The 14,216-nt window shown below is 41.1% G+C and overlaps 1 protein-coding gene across 2 annotated transcripts in view; it reads left to right on the forward strand.

The window, feature by feature from the left end:
- Window positions 1-244: 244 nt before the first annotated feature.
- NFXL1 (nuclear transcription factor, X-box binding like 1) overlaps window positions 245-14,216 on the forward strand; it is a 91,646-nt gene continuing 77,674 nt past the window's right edge. Inside the window, exons 1-4 of one of the 2 annotated variants that reach the window (XM_048848390.2) lie at window positions 245-515; window positions 3,239-3,406; window positions 4,882-4,991; window positions 8,035-8,168. In XM_048848390.2, the coding sequence (XP_048704347.2) occupies window positions 308-515; window positions 3,239-3,406; window positions 4,882-4,991; window positions 8,035-8,168 (620 nt within the window). In that variant the 5' untranslated portion in view covers window positions 245-307. The remainder of the gene's footprint in view (window positions 516-3,238; window positions 3,407-4,881; window positions 4,992-8,034; window positions 8,169-14,216) is intronic. The other variant, XM_048848389.2, reaches the window with a different exon arrangement.

A 14,216-nucleotide genomic window follows, 5' to 3' on the forward strand; every position in this document is an offset into this window, starting at 1 on the left:
GTGCAACACCATAAAAGATGAGTAAGGTAACCATGCCCCAGAGCTGCGATCATGTCTCCTGCCTTCCTCCCTAGCTGAACCGCCTCCGGCTTAACCTCGATGAGGGCAGCCCCTAAAGCACTGGTCGGATCATGCTCGGGCCGGCCGGCGGCTCAGCCAGGGCGGGGCCTCCGGCCGGCGGAAGGGGCGGAGCTTCGGGCGGAAGGGGCGGGGCTAATCTCCCGCTGCTGGCGCTGCCCGGATAGAGGAGGAGGAGGAGGGGAGGAGCCGGGCGGACAAGGGGTCTGCTCGGCGCCTGGCCAGAGGGATGGAGGCGGCGTGGCGCCAGGCCGGCCGGGGCAGGGGGCGAGCCCGGGCCAGCGGCCAGGCCGGGATCGGGCTCTGTGCCCGCGGGGGAGCTAGCGGCGGCGCCGCCCGGTCCGGGTCCGGGTCCGGGTCCGGCCGGGGGAGAGGAGGCGGCGGCGGCACTCCCTGTATCCCGCTCACCGGCAGCAGCAGCTCCCTGGGAGCTAGAGGTGAGTATCCTCCCGGGGCGGCGCAGCCGGGGGAGGCAGACGCCGGGCTGGACTCTCTGGCAGGCTCCACGGGGCGCCCTGAGCCGCTGGCGGCCCCCGCTTGTAGGGCAGCGGCAGCATTGACCGGCTGGGGCCAACGCAGAGGGGCTTCGTTAATAGTGGGGGGCGCAGCCTGAAGCCCCAGCCACGCAAGCCAGAGGTCCCCGACAGCCCAGGGCTGCGGGTCGGGAGGCCTGAGTTAATTCCCGGCGCTGCCGGGGTGTCTCTGCCTTGCCCGCGCTGGTGAGCCTCCGCTCCCCTGAGTGGCGCTGTTGATTTCCCACCCTTCTGTGCGAGGGTCACAGCCTGCACCCTTGTAGCGATTGTTCCCAAACACGTAAGACATTGCAGCCAGCGAAGTCTAGTCTTGCCTCTGGTGGGGCTGCTCAGCTGAATACGTGCTCCCCAGTGTGGGCAAGGGCCCCATAATCTGGCCCCTAGTTCCTGCCGCCGTTTCCTATTCGTAAAATGGAGATTATCAGTATCTCACAGGAGTATTGTGAATATACATTCTCTGTTTGTGAAATACTGAGCTGCTATGTTGATGAGGGGCATGGAAAAATTTGTAAATAAATATTTAACCCCTTAAGCTTAACAATCTGCTTTACCTTGTATTTAGCTGTGACACTCTGGTTACTTTCTCCAGACATGAATAAAAGCTCTGTGAATCTCAAAAAGTTGTTTCTTCTATCAATAGAAATTAGTCCAATAAAACACATTGCCTCACCCACCTTCTCTTTATTAGTAAACTTCTCTTTATTTACAGCAAGCTGAGTTAGGTCATGGTATGGTCTCCCAAGGAAAGCAAGGAAGACTTTTGTTAAGACTAGTTTCAAAGCACTTATAAATACATTGTAGGGAACAAACTTGCACGTGGCATGGGGATGAAATGACTGGCCTAAGAAATCTTTTGCATCTCTAATTCTATAGTATCTGATCTTATGGTTACTATACTTTTATGTTGGACTCTTAACAAGTTTGTGATTTTATTAGTATTCATTTATATTATTGTAGTGCTTGGGAGCCCTAGTCATGGGCCGGGATTCCATTGTACTAGGTGCTGTACAAACACAGAGCAGAAAGATGGTGCCTGCCCCAAAGAGATTACAATTTAAATATAAGTTAAGAGATGGATACAGACAGTGGGGGGAGTACCTATGAGCAGTGAAACAGTATTGGTTGACGGGATGGGCAGTGGGCTCAGTATATCAGCAGCCTAACCATTACCAAGCTTTTTGTATGCATCATGGCAGATGAGAGTTATGAAGGTGGATATGAGGTAGCTTTGCAGACAGTTATGGGGACCTAAGTTCCCTCTAAGCTGCACGGCCATGCAGCTGCCTATTAAGCCCTGTGCAGGGGTTCAGGGCTGCCAAGGGGAGAGGCGCTTCTCCCCCAGCATAGACATGCTGCGGCGGTGAGAGAGAGCTGGGGGAGGGGTCCTCTCTCCCCACTGTAGCCCCTGGGCAGCCTACACCCCAAACCGCTCATCCCTGGCCCCACCCTGGAGCCCTCATTCTCTTGCACCCTGAGCCCCTCTCACACACCGAACCCCTCAGCCCCACCACATGAATTTTATGTGCACCAATATGGAAGTGATGTGTGTCACATCACTTTCATATTGGTGCATATAACAAAATTCATTCCATACATGCATGGGAAAAATTAGAGAGACCACTGATGTGGACATCCTCCCAAGCGAGAAAGTATGGGGAAAGTATGGAAGTTCTTGTCTGAAAATTTAACAAGTGCCTGATGGAGGCTGGTATCATGGGTTGATCAAAGTTAAGAATCAACCTTTTGATACCAAATAAGGGATTAGTAGGGTAGGGATAGGTTGTGATGGGCTTTGAAAATGAAAGCAGGTAGTTTCTTTGCAGTAAAAAAGGTTGACCCAGTGGAGAGATGCAAAGACAAAGAAATGACATGGTCAAAGCAATGGGCTAGGAAAATTAACTTTGTAGTAGCATTCTGAATGAATATAAGTGGTGCAAGATTGGAGAGAGACTAATAGTCTTAATAAATGCGAAGGAAGGAAGTGAGACTTTGCAGTAGAGTCCCAGTTGCAGATCCAGTCTCCCACTACATCATACTTGGTAGTCTAACAAATTATCTGTTAAAATGACTATATGGAGGCTACTTAATGTTGTCAAATGAAGTGGTGACATGGATCCATTACTGCAGTAGCGATGCAATGGACTGGTGAGAGAGCCCCAAAAGTCACAATTGTCAAAGTAATAGAAACAATTAAATGTACCTCCAAAGTTTCCGCAAAATAGCACAGATGCACTCTTACAAACAGTTCTGAAATTTTATGTGCCTGACCCAACAAAAAGGAATAGTGTTTTTAATAGCCTTTAGGTAAAGCAGCAGTATGTACTGTCTAGCCAGCATACTTTGATAGGATGTGTGTGTTTGGTTAGATTAATATTTCTTTTGAAATAGTGATACTGGTGCATCAAATGCAATTAAGTACTCCCAAAACTGAACATTCATGCTGATGCACAGTATTTGGGGAGGGGGAGGAGCCATATTTACTTGTCCTGCATTAGAAACACTAAAATGCTGAACTGGCTGTAAGGAGAGAATACTTATTGAGAACATTAAGTTTAAAAAAAACTAAAAAGGACAGTGGAGTCTTCAGAATTTAATATGGCATTAAAATTAATGTATTTTTTATACAGAATTATCTTCTCAGAAGAAATTTGATGAAATTAAGAAGGCTAATCAAGCGGCAGCAAAAAAGTTTGTTGAAGACCAGTTTAGTTCCTCTTCTGAAGAAGATGAAGATAGCGAAGGAAAACATGGAAAGATATTGGCCAAAACATTCACAACTTATACTAATCAAACTGGTAAAATATTTTAATATATTGACATCTCTGTTTGTGGCATAAAAAAATTGGCAGCATTGCACGATCATCTTATATTTAAAAGCTTTGATAATTAGAGATAGATAATTCTGATATTGTAATGTTCTTAACATACGATGTTAAGTACTTAATTTTCTGTGGTGGTCAAGATTGGTAGAAGATTTGTCACAGGGTATCTCTGTCACTACCTGGTGTGCTATGCTGTCTAGAATGTTTCTGTCACCTCACAGTTACAAACACTCCCAGGCTGTTTTCCTTTCACTACATGTATCTTTTATTCCTCTGCTTTTTTTTAAATGCACAAAATATCACACAAGTATTGTGTAGCAGAAGCTTTCAATATAGCCTCCCTCCTTAGTACAGCTCACTCTCTGAGCTTCCCTTCTGAGCTCACCCTTGTTTCCTGTTCCTTCTATTTATATCCTCCCAATGATGTTGTCAGCCCAGTATTACCACCCAGGTGCTCATAATCCCACAACAGAAAGTGTTTAATTGTTCACAGCTGAGCTTGCAGCAGACTTCATACTGCAGCAATTGATAAGGATGCTGCTGCTAGCACCTTATCACAATTGCATATGCCACTTATACACCAGGCCAGCTAGTTGAGGAGAAAAGCTGGCTGATTAGGCAAAGGGGAAGAAAAGTCTCAGGTTTGCAAAACAAGGTTTCAGAACTGTGTGGTTTTTCATTGGTTTGTATTGTTTTGTTTTTGGAGAGAGAATAAATGCCTACATGTATCCTAACTCCTTATGCTGAATTGTTATAGCCCTGCAACTTGGGTAAACTAGTCCCATGCATGGGAGATGTAGCATCTGGACCTTTCCGGTTCTTTAGTTCTTTCATGTCTACATTTTTGTTTTATTTGGTGGGGCAAGGGAAGTGGAATGGTAGTGGTGGAAGAGCTCCTGAAAATTTAAGGAGAGGAGATGACAGGAGTAACAGAGCAGAACTGGTCAGGCAGGGCTGTGTTTGGACTGGTAGGGTATGGATAGGTAGCAGCTGAGGAGTGGGAAGTGTGCCATCTGAGGCAGAAGTTGGCGAGGGGAGATGGGAGTAGCAACTTTGGTATACTTGCCACCACTTGATGGGGGAAGAAGTGATCTGGTGAGATGCAGGTGAGGAAGAGGGCTGCAGGATTTAGCCATTTGGTCCCAAGAATTGAAATGAAACTAACTAAATCCCTGTGCACCTGCTGACTATTTATACTCAATTATATGCTGGGTGGACAGACTTGCAATCTTGATTAGTGTGATTTTTTTTATTTTCCTTTCCTCTTCTAAGCTCAATAAAACTCTAACGTGACATTTTCTTTGACTTGTGCTTGGAAATAATGCTACACAAATGAACATTTGATTATCTTTAAACGTGAGTGCTCATCTTTGGGTGCTCAGATATAAATAGAGGATCAAACACTGTTAATGGTCTTACAAGAAGGCTTTGTTTTTTGTGTATTAAAGATGGAGATGCAAGTGAACTAGAACGTACAAGACAATATGTGAATGAAGCATTTCAGTCTGGGGCTTTGACATGCTTGATTTGCATTGCTTCAGTTAAGAGAAACCAAGCTGTAAGTATTTTACAATAGTCTTCAAGGTATTAACCAGCTAAATTGCTTTTTATTAATATGTATCAAGCAAATGTTAAATATTTAAATATGAACACTTGCCTGACTTATTGGAGTGTTGAGGATTAACATGAAAGTTTCTAGGAGTGCTAAATACTACATAAAAATTATAGTTCACTTTCAGCTGTCATGTTTGTGCAGTATCAAAGCTTATACATACATAACTTGAAATCGTAGTGGTGAATTTTGGTTTTTGTTCTGTGAGGTTCCTGTCAAACCTGTGGTCATGGTACAGTATAAATAAGCTTGACATAATTTGATTTTTATTTTAATATAATTTTGATGGATAATATCAATATTTTTAACTATTTACATTTTCACAGTTGTAGGAAATTAGGGGAGGGGAGTCAGACATTTAGCTAATAACATTGAGATTCAAAAAGGTAAAGCTTTATTACTGTTAAAATACAAATACAAAATAAATAGCTTTAAAAGTTTTCAGGAGGTACATTTCTTAAATTTGTAAATTTTGATTACTATCTAGGGAAATATTTTTTTCATTGGTTTGTGTGTATAAAGAGAAATTTATTTGATATTTATCAATAAAAACTTAGGCCTTTCAAGCCTAATTAGAAGGATCACATTTTTAAATTTTAGAAAGTCACAGATACAAAAAGCAGCAGCAATAGGGCCTACAATTCAAAAGGATACGGTTGTTGAATCTTGGTTAAGATATTGTTACAGTCCACAATAGGGGAGTATCACAGTTGGATCATATAGTAAGGGGAACCAAAATTAAGCTACAGTATTGCAGAATGGGTCAGTAAGGTACAATGAGAGAAGAATGTGGGATTTTGCTTGTCTGGGTTTTGAGATCTGCATGATTGAATAAATATAGCCAAAATGACTTCACGTCCCCTGACCCACGTCTTTTTCATTTCATGCAGCCACATTTTTCCATTTTTCCAACATATCTCAAGCCAAATTTTACTCCAACTGAAGTCAGTGGAAAACTCCATTTAATTCAATAGGTACATGATTGGGCCCATCATACTTCACTGTAGTAAATATTGTAAGGGGAAACAGACTGGCTATGCCCTTGGTTTGCAATAACAAATCTTGCTGCAAAAGAGGTAGTGTGCAGAAAAACTTTCCTTTTTTTTTAAATGGTGGATAGTTGTTATACATACCTAATAAAACTGAAGACGTTAACTTGTTCACAGAAGTCTCGTACAACACATGGTATGTGATTTTTATGTGACCTTTTGGTTCTTACAAATGAAATGCATTTTTAATGTGTCAAGGCCAGGTTTTTTGTGGTTTTTTTTAATTATTTTTTTAATTTGATTTGTCCTGTGACAGTTGACTTGACTTATGAGTAGACCTAAAATCATTTGGAAACTTAAATGAAAGTTGTTTGTGTTTTGTTGTTTTGCATTTTTTTTAAATCAACACATTGTTACTTATCTTGGATCCTTAACTGTTTTTTCCATTGAGTATTTTAATTCAAATTTAGTAAACCTGTCAACTGTTTATAAATGTTAGTTTTGGAAATGAGCAATTGAGCTGTTAGTAACTTTTAGTGGGTCTGGGGTAACACACTTTTGACGTTGTCAGAAGATTGGAAATGTTTTCTCTTGCCTTTCACAAGCTAAACATAAAATAACCTGCTTCCATTTTAAAATGTCCAAGGGTAAATCCAGAGAAAAAGGAAATTCAGACTTAAATCTTCAGCTGTTTCACTTACCCCATTATGTCTGGTTCCTGCAACACACTGAATCTTTTAAGGTGTCTATGGAGATCATGGTAGTGAGCCTCCCATTCTGGGATGACGGACTCAGGTTTGTAGGGCTCATGCTACTGTGCTAAAAATACCATTGCAGTTTAGGCTCTGAGCCCTGGGGAGGGGGGTAGACTTCAGACCTAGAGCTCCAGCCCAAGCCATGACATCAAAGTGCTGCGTACACAGTTGTGTTTTTTTTTTTTTTTTAAGCACAGTAGAGCAAGCCTGGACTGGGAGACTTTCTGCCATGGGCTGTGTAGACCATACCCTAAAGGGCGTCACATCATAAGTTAGACTATAAACTTGCAAACAAGGACATTTTAACTTAAAGGGCTGTGACATAGGTGTGTACAGACTTGCCTTCCTTGGGCATTGCACAAGATTTGCATACATACTTACGTATGTTCACAGACCCTGATTCATGTTTATGCACTGGAGGCTGTGTGCCTAAATTGGATGTATTTTTGTATATTTTTGCTTATAATACTGCTTTGAGATAATTTTCATAGTAATCTTTCAAATATCAGACTGACAGTACAAATTTATTCACCATTCAGGTGTTTTCATAACACCTTTTATGTGTTTATCCTGTTTGCAGGTTTCCAGTTATCTCTTTTAGACAGAGTATATTCCTTCACCACTCACCTTCTATTTCATCTTGTAGTGAAATCATAAAGCTACATTTATTCTATTTCACTTGATTCTCAACTGACCTACTGAGCATACGATAATGATTTCGCTTCAGGATCAGCAAAGAAATACAGCCAGGAGCAAGAACATACAACTTCAGTTATGGCAGAAGGAGACTGGCTGCAATAAATTACTAGCTTTTTTTTTTTTAAGTTTGTCAGTTATGAAAGTACCTGCTTTAAAAGGGACACTACATTTAAACTGACGCTTCTGCATGAGTCTTTGGTTTATTATTGTTGCACGTAACACCTAAGATTAGAGAGGTAAAAAATGTTTTACTATTTCTTTTGTGTAATTAGGCCCACATAAGCAACAGGAAAAAATTACACAGCAATAGAAGAGAGAACAACATTTTACAACAGTATGAAGCTGTAGTAGTAAAATCATCAAAATTGGCAGGTGAATACAGGAATACATGTAGTATATGAAACTAGTTTTACCTTTTTTTTTTTAATTGAATAGATTTAAAGTTGGTATCCCTTTTAGACACTGTTTTTTTTTTTTTTTTTTCATTCATTTAATCAGAAGCAAGCCTAATAGGTGCTAGTCATTTCTTTTATGTTTATCTTTTAGGTCTGGAGCTGTTCTGGATGTTTCTGTATATTTCACATGCCATGTATCCAAAAGTGGGCTAAGGACAGCCTTTTTCTTATATCTTCTCCCTTGACAGATGATGATTTTGGGAAGAAAGATTATCCATGGCCTTGGTAAGCTTTGCATGTTACATTTAAAAAGATGCCTTGATTGAGGAGTAAGTGAGAACTGACTCACTTTAAAAAGTAACAGTACTTGTAACTGGAAAATGTGTACTCCATACTTGCTTTCACATTGTTCTGTGAATTTGTTTGAAGTTCACACTGGCACAGTTTGTGTTTAGGAAGCATTTAAAAAAAAAATCACTGCATTGAAATTTCAACATGTGAAGACAGTAACTTGACTGTTGTACAGATATCATGTTTTGTTCTCAGTTAAAATGTGGTTTTGATGGGTTTCCCCCCTGGTGTACCACCTGGAACTGGAGTACCACTAAGCCTTCCTGACCCACCAGTTTGGGCTCCTTTTTGCACTGTATTGCTGTGACAAGCTGCAAAGCCCTCTCCAGGCTGCACTTTCACCTGCATACATACAGATAGGGACACACCCAGCTCCTGTTACGCAACGGCTCTTTGACCGGCCCTTGCATGGGAAGGCTACAGCTAGGGAAACTACCAGCTTCTCAAGCATGCACCGACTCTGGAGTATAAACCCAAAATTCTAGCATCTTGCGCTGCACAGGGAGCTGTACAGCAAAACTCATAAAATTCACTCTCTCCCTCTATGTGGAGAGGAATATGCAACAGCTTTTTGCCCTTGAGTTATGATTTCCACACATTGTTTTAGATAAAGCAAAAATAAGTTTAACTACAAAAGAGAGATTTTAAGCAACTTAAAATAAAACCCTGTGATTAAGCATAATAAAATACCATCTATTTAAATATTTTTGGATGTTTCCTACATTTTCACATATAGATTTCAATTAAAACACAAAATACAAAGTATACAGTACTTGCATTATATTTTTGATAAAATATATTGACCAATCATTCTCACAGATCTTGGGAGATAGGCCAGTCCTTGCTTACAGACAGCCCCCCAACCTGAAGCAAATACTCACCAGCAACCACACAACAAAACCACTAAACCAGGAAGCTATCCTTGCAACAAAGCCCGTTGCCCACTGTGTCCACATATCTATTCAGGGGACACCATCATAGGGCCTAATCACATCAGCCACACTGTCAGAGGCTCGTTCATTTGCACATCTACCAATGTGATATATGCCGCCATGTACATTGGCCAAACTGGACAGTCTCTATGTAAAAGAATAAATGGACACATATCAGACGTCAAGAATTATAACATTCAAAAACCAGTTGGAGAACACTTCAATCTCTTTGGTCACTCGGCAATTCTTCAACAAAAAAAAACTTCAAAAACAGACTCCGAGAGACTGCTGCATTGGAATTAATTTGCAAACTGGATACAATTAACTTAGGCTTGAATAAAGACTGGGAGTGGATGGGTCATTACACAAAGTAAAACTCTTTACCCATGTTTAGTCTCTCCTCTTTCCTCCTCCACTATTCCTCACATGTTCTTGTCAACTGCTGGAAATGGCCCACCTTGATTATCACTACAAAAGGTTCCCCCCGCCGCTCTCCTGCTGGTAATAGCTCACCTTACCTGATCACTCTTGTTAGTGTGTATGGTAACGCCCATTGTTTCATGTTCTCTGTGTATATAAAATCTCCCCACTGTATTTTCCACTGCATGCATCTGATGAAGTGATCTGTAGCTCACAAAAGCTTATGCTTAGATAAATTTGTTGGTCTCTCAGGTGCCACAAGTACTCCTTTTCTTTTTGCGGATACAGACTAACACGGCTGCTACTCTGAAACCAAGTATTTGCACTGTAAAAAAACAAAAGAAATAGTATTTTTCAATTCACCTAATACAAGTAGTGTAGTGCAGTCTCTTTATCATGAAAGTTGAACTTAAAAATGTAGAATTATGTACAAAAAAATCTGCATTCAAAACCAAAACAAATAGAGCCTACAAGTCCACTCATTCCTGCTTCTTGTTCAGCCAGTCACTCAGACAAACAAGTTTGTTTACATTTGTAGGAGATAATGCTGCCTGCTTCTGATTTACAATGCCATGTGAAAGTGAGAACAGGTGTTTGCATGGCACCGTTGTAGCCGGCATTGCAAGGTCAGGCTTGACAAAGCCCTGGCTGGGATGATTTAATTGGGGATTGGTCCTGCTTTGAGCAGAGGGTTGGACTAGATGACCTCCTGAGGTCCCTTCCAACCCTGATGTTCTATGATATTTGTGTGCCAGATGCGCTAAAGATTCATATGCCCCTTCATGCTTCAACCACCATTCCTAGAGACATGCATCCATGCTGATGACAGGTTCTGCTCATTAACCATCCAAAGCAGTGCAGACCAACACACCTTCATTTTCGCTATCTGAGTCAGATGCCACCAGCAGAAGGTTGATTTTTTTTTTTGTGGTTCGGGTTCTGTAGTTTCCGTATCGGACTATTGCTCTTTTGAGACTTCTGAAAGCATGTTCCACACCTCGTCCCTCTGATTTGGAAGTCACTTCAGATTCTTAAACCTGTGGTTGAGTGCTGTAGCTATTTCTGGAAATCTCACATTGGTACCTTCTTTGCATTTTGTCAAATCTGCAGTGAAAGTGTTCTTAAAATGAACATGTGCTGGGTCATCATCCAAGACTGCTATAACATGAAATATATGGCAGAATGTGGGTAAAACAGAGCAGGGGAAGACAATTCTCCCCCATGTAGTTCAGTCACAAATTTCATTAATGCATTTTTTTAATGAGCGTCAACAGCTACACATTTTTAGCATAAATACCTTGCAATGCTAGCTACAACAGTGCCATGAGAATGCCTGTTCTCACTTTCTGGTGACGTTATAAATAAGACGGCTGCATTATCTCCTGTAAATGTAAACAAACATGTTTCTTGTTCAGCCAATCGCTAAGACAAAGAGGACTGAGTGGACTTGCAGGCTCTGAAGTTTTACATTGTTTTGCTTTTGAGTGTAGTTATGTAACACAAAATTTATAAATTTGTAAGTTGCACTTTCACAACAGATTTCAGAGTAACAGCCGTGTTAGTCTGTATTCGCAAAAAGAAAAGGAGTACTTGTGGCACCTTAGAGACTAACCAATTTATTTGTGCATGAGCTTTCGTGAGCTACAGCTCACTTCATCGGACGCATACCGTGGAAACTGCAGCAGACTTTATATACACACAGAGAATATGAAACAATACCTCCTCCCACCCCACTGTCCTGCTGGTAATAGCTTATCTAAAGTGATCATCAGGTTGGGCCATTTCCAGCACAAATCCAGGTTTTCTCACCCTCCACCCCCCCACACACAAATTCACTCTCCTGCTGGTGATAGCCCATCCAAAGTGACAACTCTTTACACAATGTGCATGATAATCAAGTTGGGCCATTTCCTGCACAAATCCAGGTTCTCTCACCTGCTCACCCCCCTCCCAAAAACCACACACACAAACTCACTATCCTGCTGGTAATAGCTCATCCAAAGTGACCACTCTCCAAGTTTAAATCCAAGTTAAACCAGAACATCGGGGGGGGGGGGGTTGGAAAAAACAAGGGGAAATAGGCTACCTTGCATAATGACTTAGCCACTCCCAGTCTCTATTTAAGCCTAAATTAATAGTATCCAATTTGCAAATGAATTCCAATTCAGCAGTTTCTCGCTGGAGTCTGGATTTGAAGTTTTTTTGTTTTAAGATAGCGACCTTCATGTCTGTGATTGCGTGACCAGAGAGATTGAAGTGTTCTCCGACTGGTTTATGAATGTTATAATTCTTGACATCTGATTTGTGTCCATTTATTCTTTTACGTAGAGACTGTCCAGTTTGACCAATGTAAATGGCAGAGGGGCATTGCTGGCACATGATGCCATATATCACATTGGTATATATGTGATATTTATTCTACGTAATAATCCAGGTGAGAGAACCTGGATTTGTGTGGGAAATGGCCCAACTTGATTATCATGCACATTGTGTAAAGAGTTGTCACTTTGGATTGGCTATCACCAGCAGGAGAGTGAATTTGTGTGGGGGGGTGGAAGGTGAGAAAACCTGGATTTGTGCTGGAAATGGTCCAACCTGATGATCACTTTAGATAAGCTATTACCAGCAGGACAGTGGGGTGGGAGGAGGTATTGTTTCATATTCTCTGTGTGTATATAAAGTCTGCTGCAGTTTCCACGGTATGCATCCGATGAAGTGAGCTGTAGCTCACGAAAGCTCATGCTCAAATAAATTGGTTAGTCTCTAAGGTGCCACAAGTACTCCTTTTCTTTTCACAACAGAGATTGCACTGTAGTACTGGTATGAGGTGAATTGAAAAATACTATCTTTATCGTTTCTACAGTGCAAATATTTCTAATAAAAACAATATACACTTTGATTTCAATTACAACACAGTACAATATATGTGAAAATGTAGAAAAACATCCAAAGTATTTAATAAATTTCAATTGGTATTCTGTTTAACAGTGCAGTTAAAACTGTGATTAAAACTGTGATTAATCACGATTAATTTTTTTTCATTAATCGCATGAGTTAGCTGCAATTAATTGACAGCCCTAATTTTAAGTGATTATAAGGGATAGCAAATAGATCAAAGCTGATTTTCTAGTCAATAAACAACACAAACTAAGCTTAATATACTAAATAGATTGCATATGAATAGCAGATTCTCACTGTAAGAGATGATAGAAGTAGGCTGCAGATTCTTAGGGGGCAAGTTGCGCTTGCTTACAGCTTGGAATCCCCAGGTGTTCTATTCACAGGCCAAAAATCCTTTAGCCTGGCTCCAGCACTTCCATCAGTTCAGTCTTTGTTCCTCAGGTATTTCCAGGAATCTTCTTGTGTGGGGAGTGAAGAACCCCAGTTGATGTCACTTCCTGCCTTATGCAAAAAGAAAAGGAGTACTTGTGGCACCTTACAGACTAACCAATTTATTTGGGCATAAGCTTTCGTGAGCTACAGCTCACTTCATCGGATGCATACTGTGGAAAGTTTAGAAGATCTTATTTATATAGCTTTTGGATAGGGCAGGAATCCTTTGTTTTAAAGCTTGGTTCCCAGACTGGTCTGTAGGAAAACACTGATATCCCAAGATGGAGTCTAGAGTAATGGTCTCATTACATGTCCTTGCAGAGTCCTAGCAGCCATTCTCGGAGGCTGTCTCTAGTGGTCTCAGGAAGACACCCCAAGTGGGAGATAAGCTTCTCCTAAGGCCTATTGTTTTCCTAATGGCCTATTCCCCACCCACTGGCTAGACTGAAAGCATCTTGTCTAATGGGAGTTTCCCAGGTGTAACTACATTTTGAAATACAGAGACATAGTCAATATTCATAACTTCAGATACAAAAATGATACAGGTATACAAATAGGATGATGATATGATAGAATCATAGAAATATAAAACTGGAAGGGACCTCAAGAGGTCATGTAGTCCAGTCCCCTGCACTCAAAGCAGGACTAAGTATTGTCTAGACCATTCTTGACAAGTGTTTGTGCAACCTGCTCTTAAAAATCCCAAAGGATGGAGATTCCACAACCTCCCTAGGCAATTTATTCCAGTGCTTAACCACTCTGCCAGAAGTTTTTCCTACCGTAAAACCTTAACCGCCCTTGCTGCAATTTAAGCCCATTGCTTCTTGTCCTATCCTCAGAGGTTAAGAAGAACAATTTTTCTCCCTCCTCCTTGTAACAACCTTTTATGTACTTGAAAACTGTTATTGTGTCCCCTCTCAGTCTTCTCTTGGCCAGACTAAACAAACCCAATTTTTTCAATCTTCCCTCATAGGTCATGTTTTCTAGACCTTTAATCATTTTTGTTGCTCTTCTCTGGACTTTCTCCAATTTGTCCACATCTTTCCTGAAATGCGGCGCCCAGAACTGGACATAATACTCCAATCGAGGCCTAATCAGTGCGGAGTAGAGCGGAAGAATTATTTCTTGTCTTGCTTACAATATTCCTGCTATTATATCCTAGAATGATGTTTGCTTTTTTTGGAACTGTGTTACACTGTTGACTCATATTTAGCTTGCGGTCCACTATGACCCCCAGATCCCTTTCCGCAGTACTCCTTCCTAGGCAGTCATTTCCCATTTTGTATGTGTGCAACTG

This window comes from Caretta caretta, chromosome 4 (genome assembly GCF_965140235.1).
Source record: "Caretta caretta isolate rCarCar2 chromosome 4, rCarCar1.hap1, whole genome shotgun sequence".
NCBI lineage: Eukaryota > Metazoa > Chordata > Testudines > Cheloniidae > Caretta > Caretta caretta.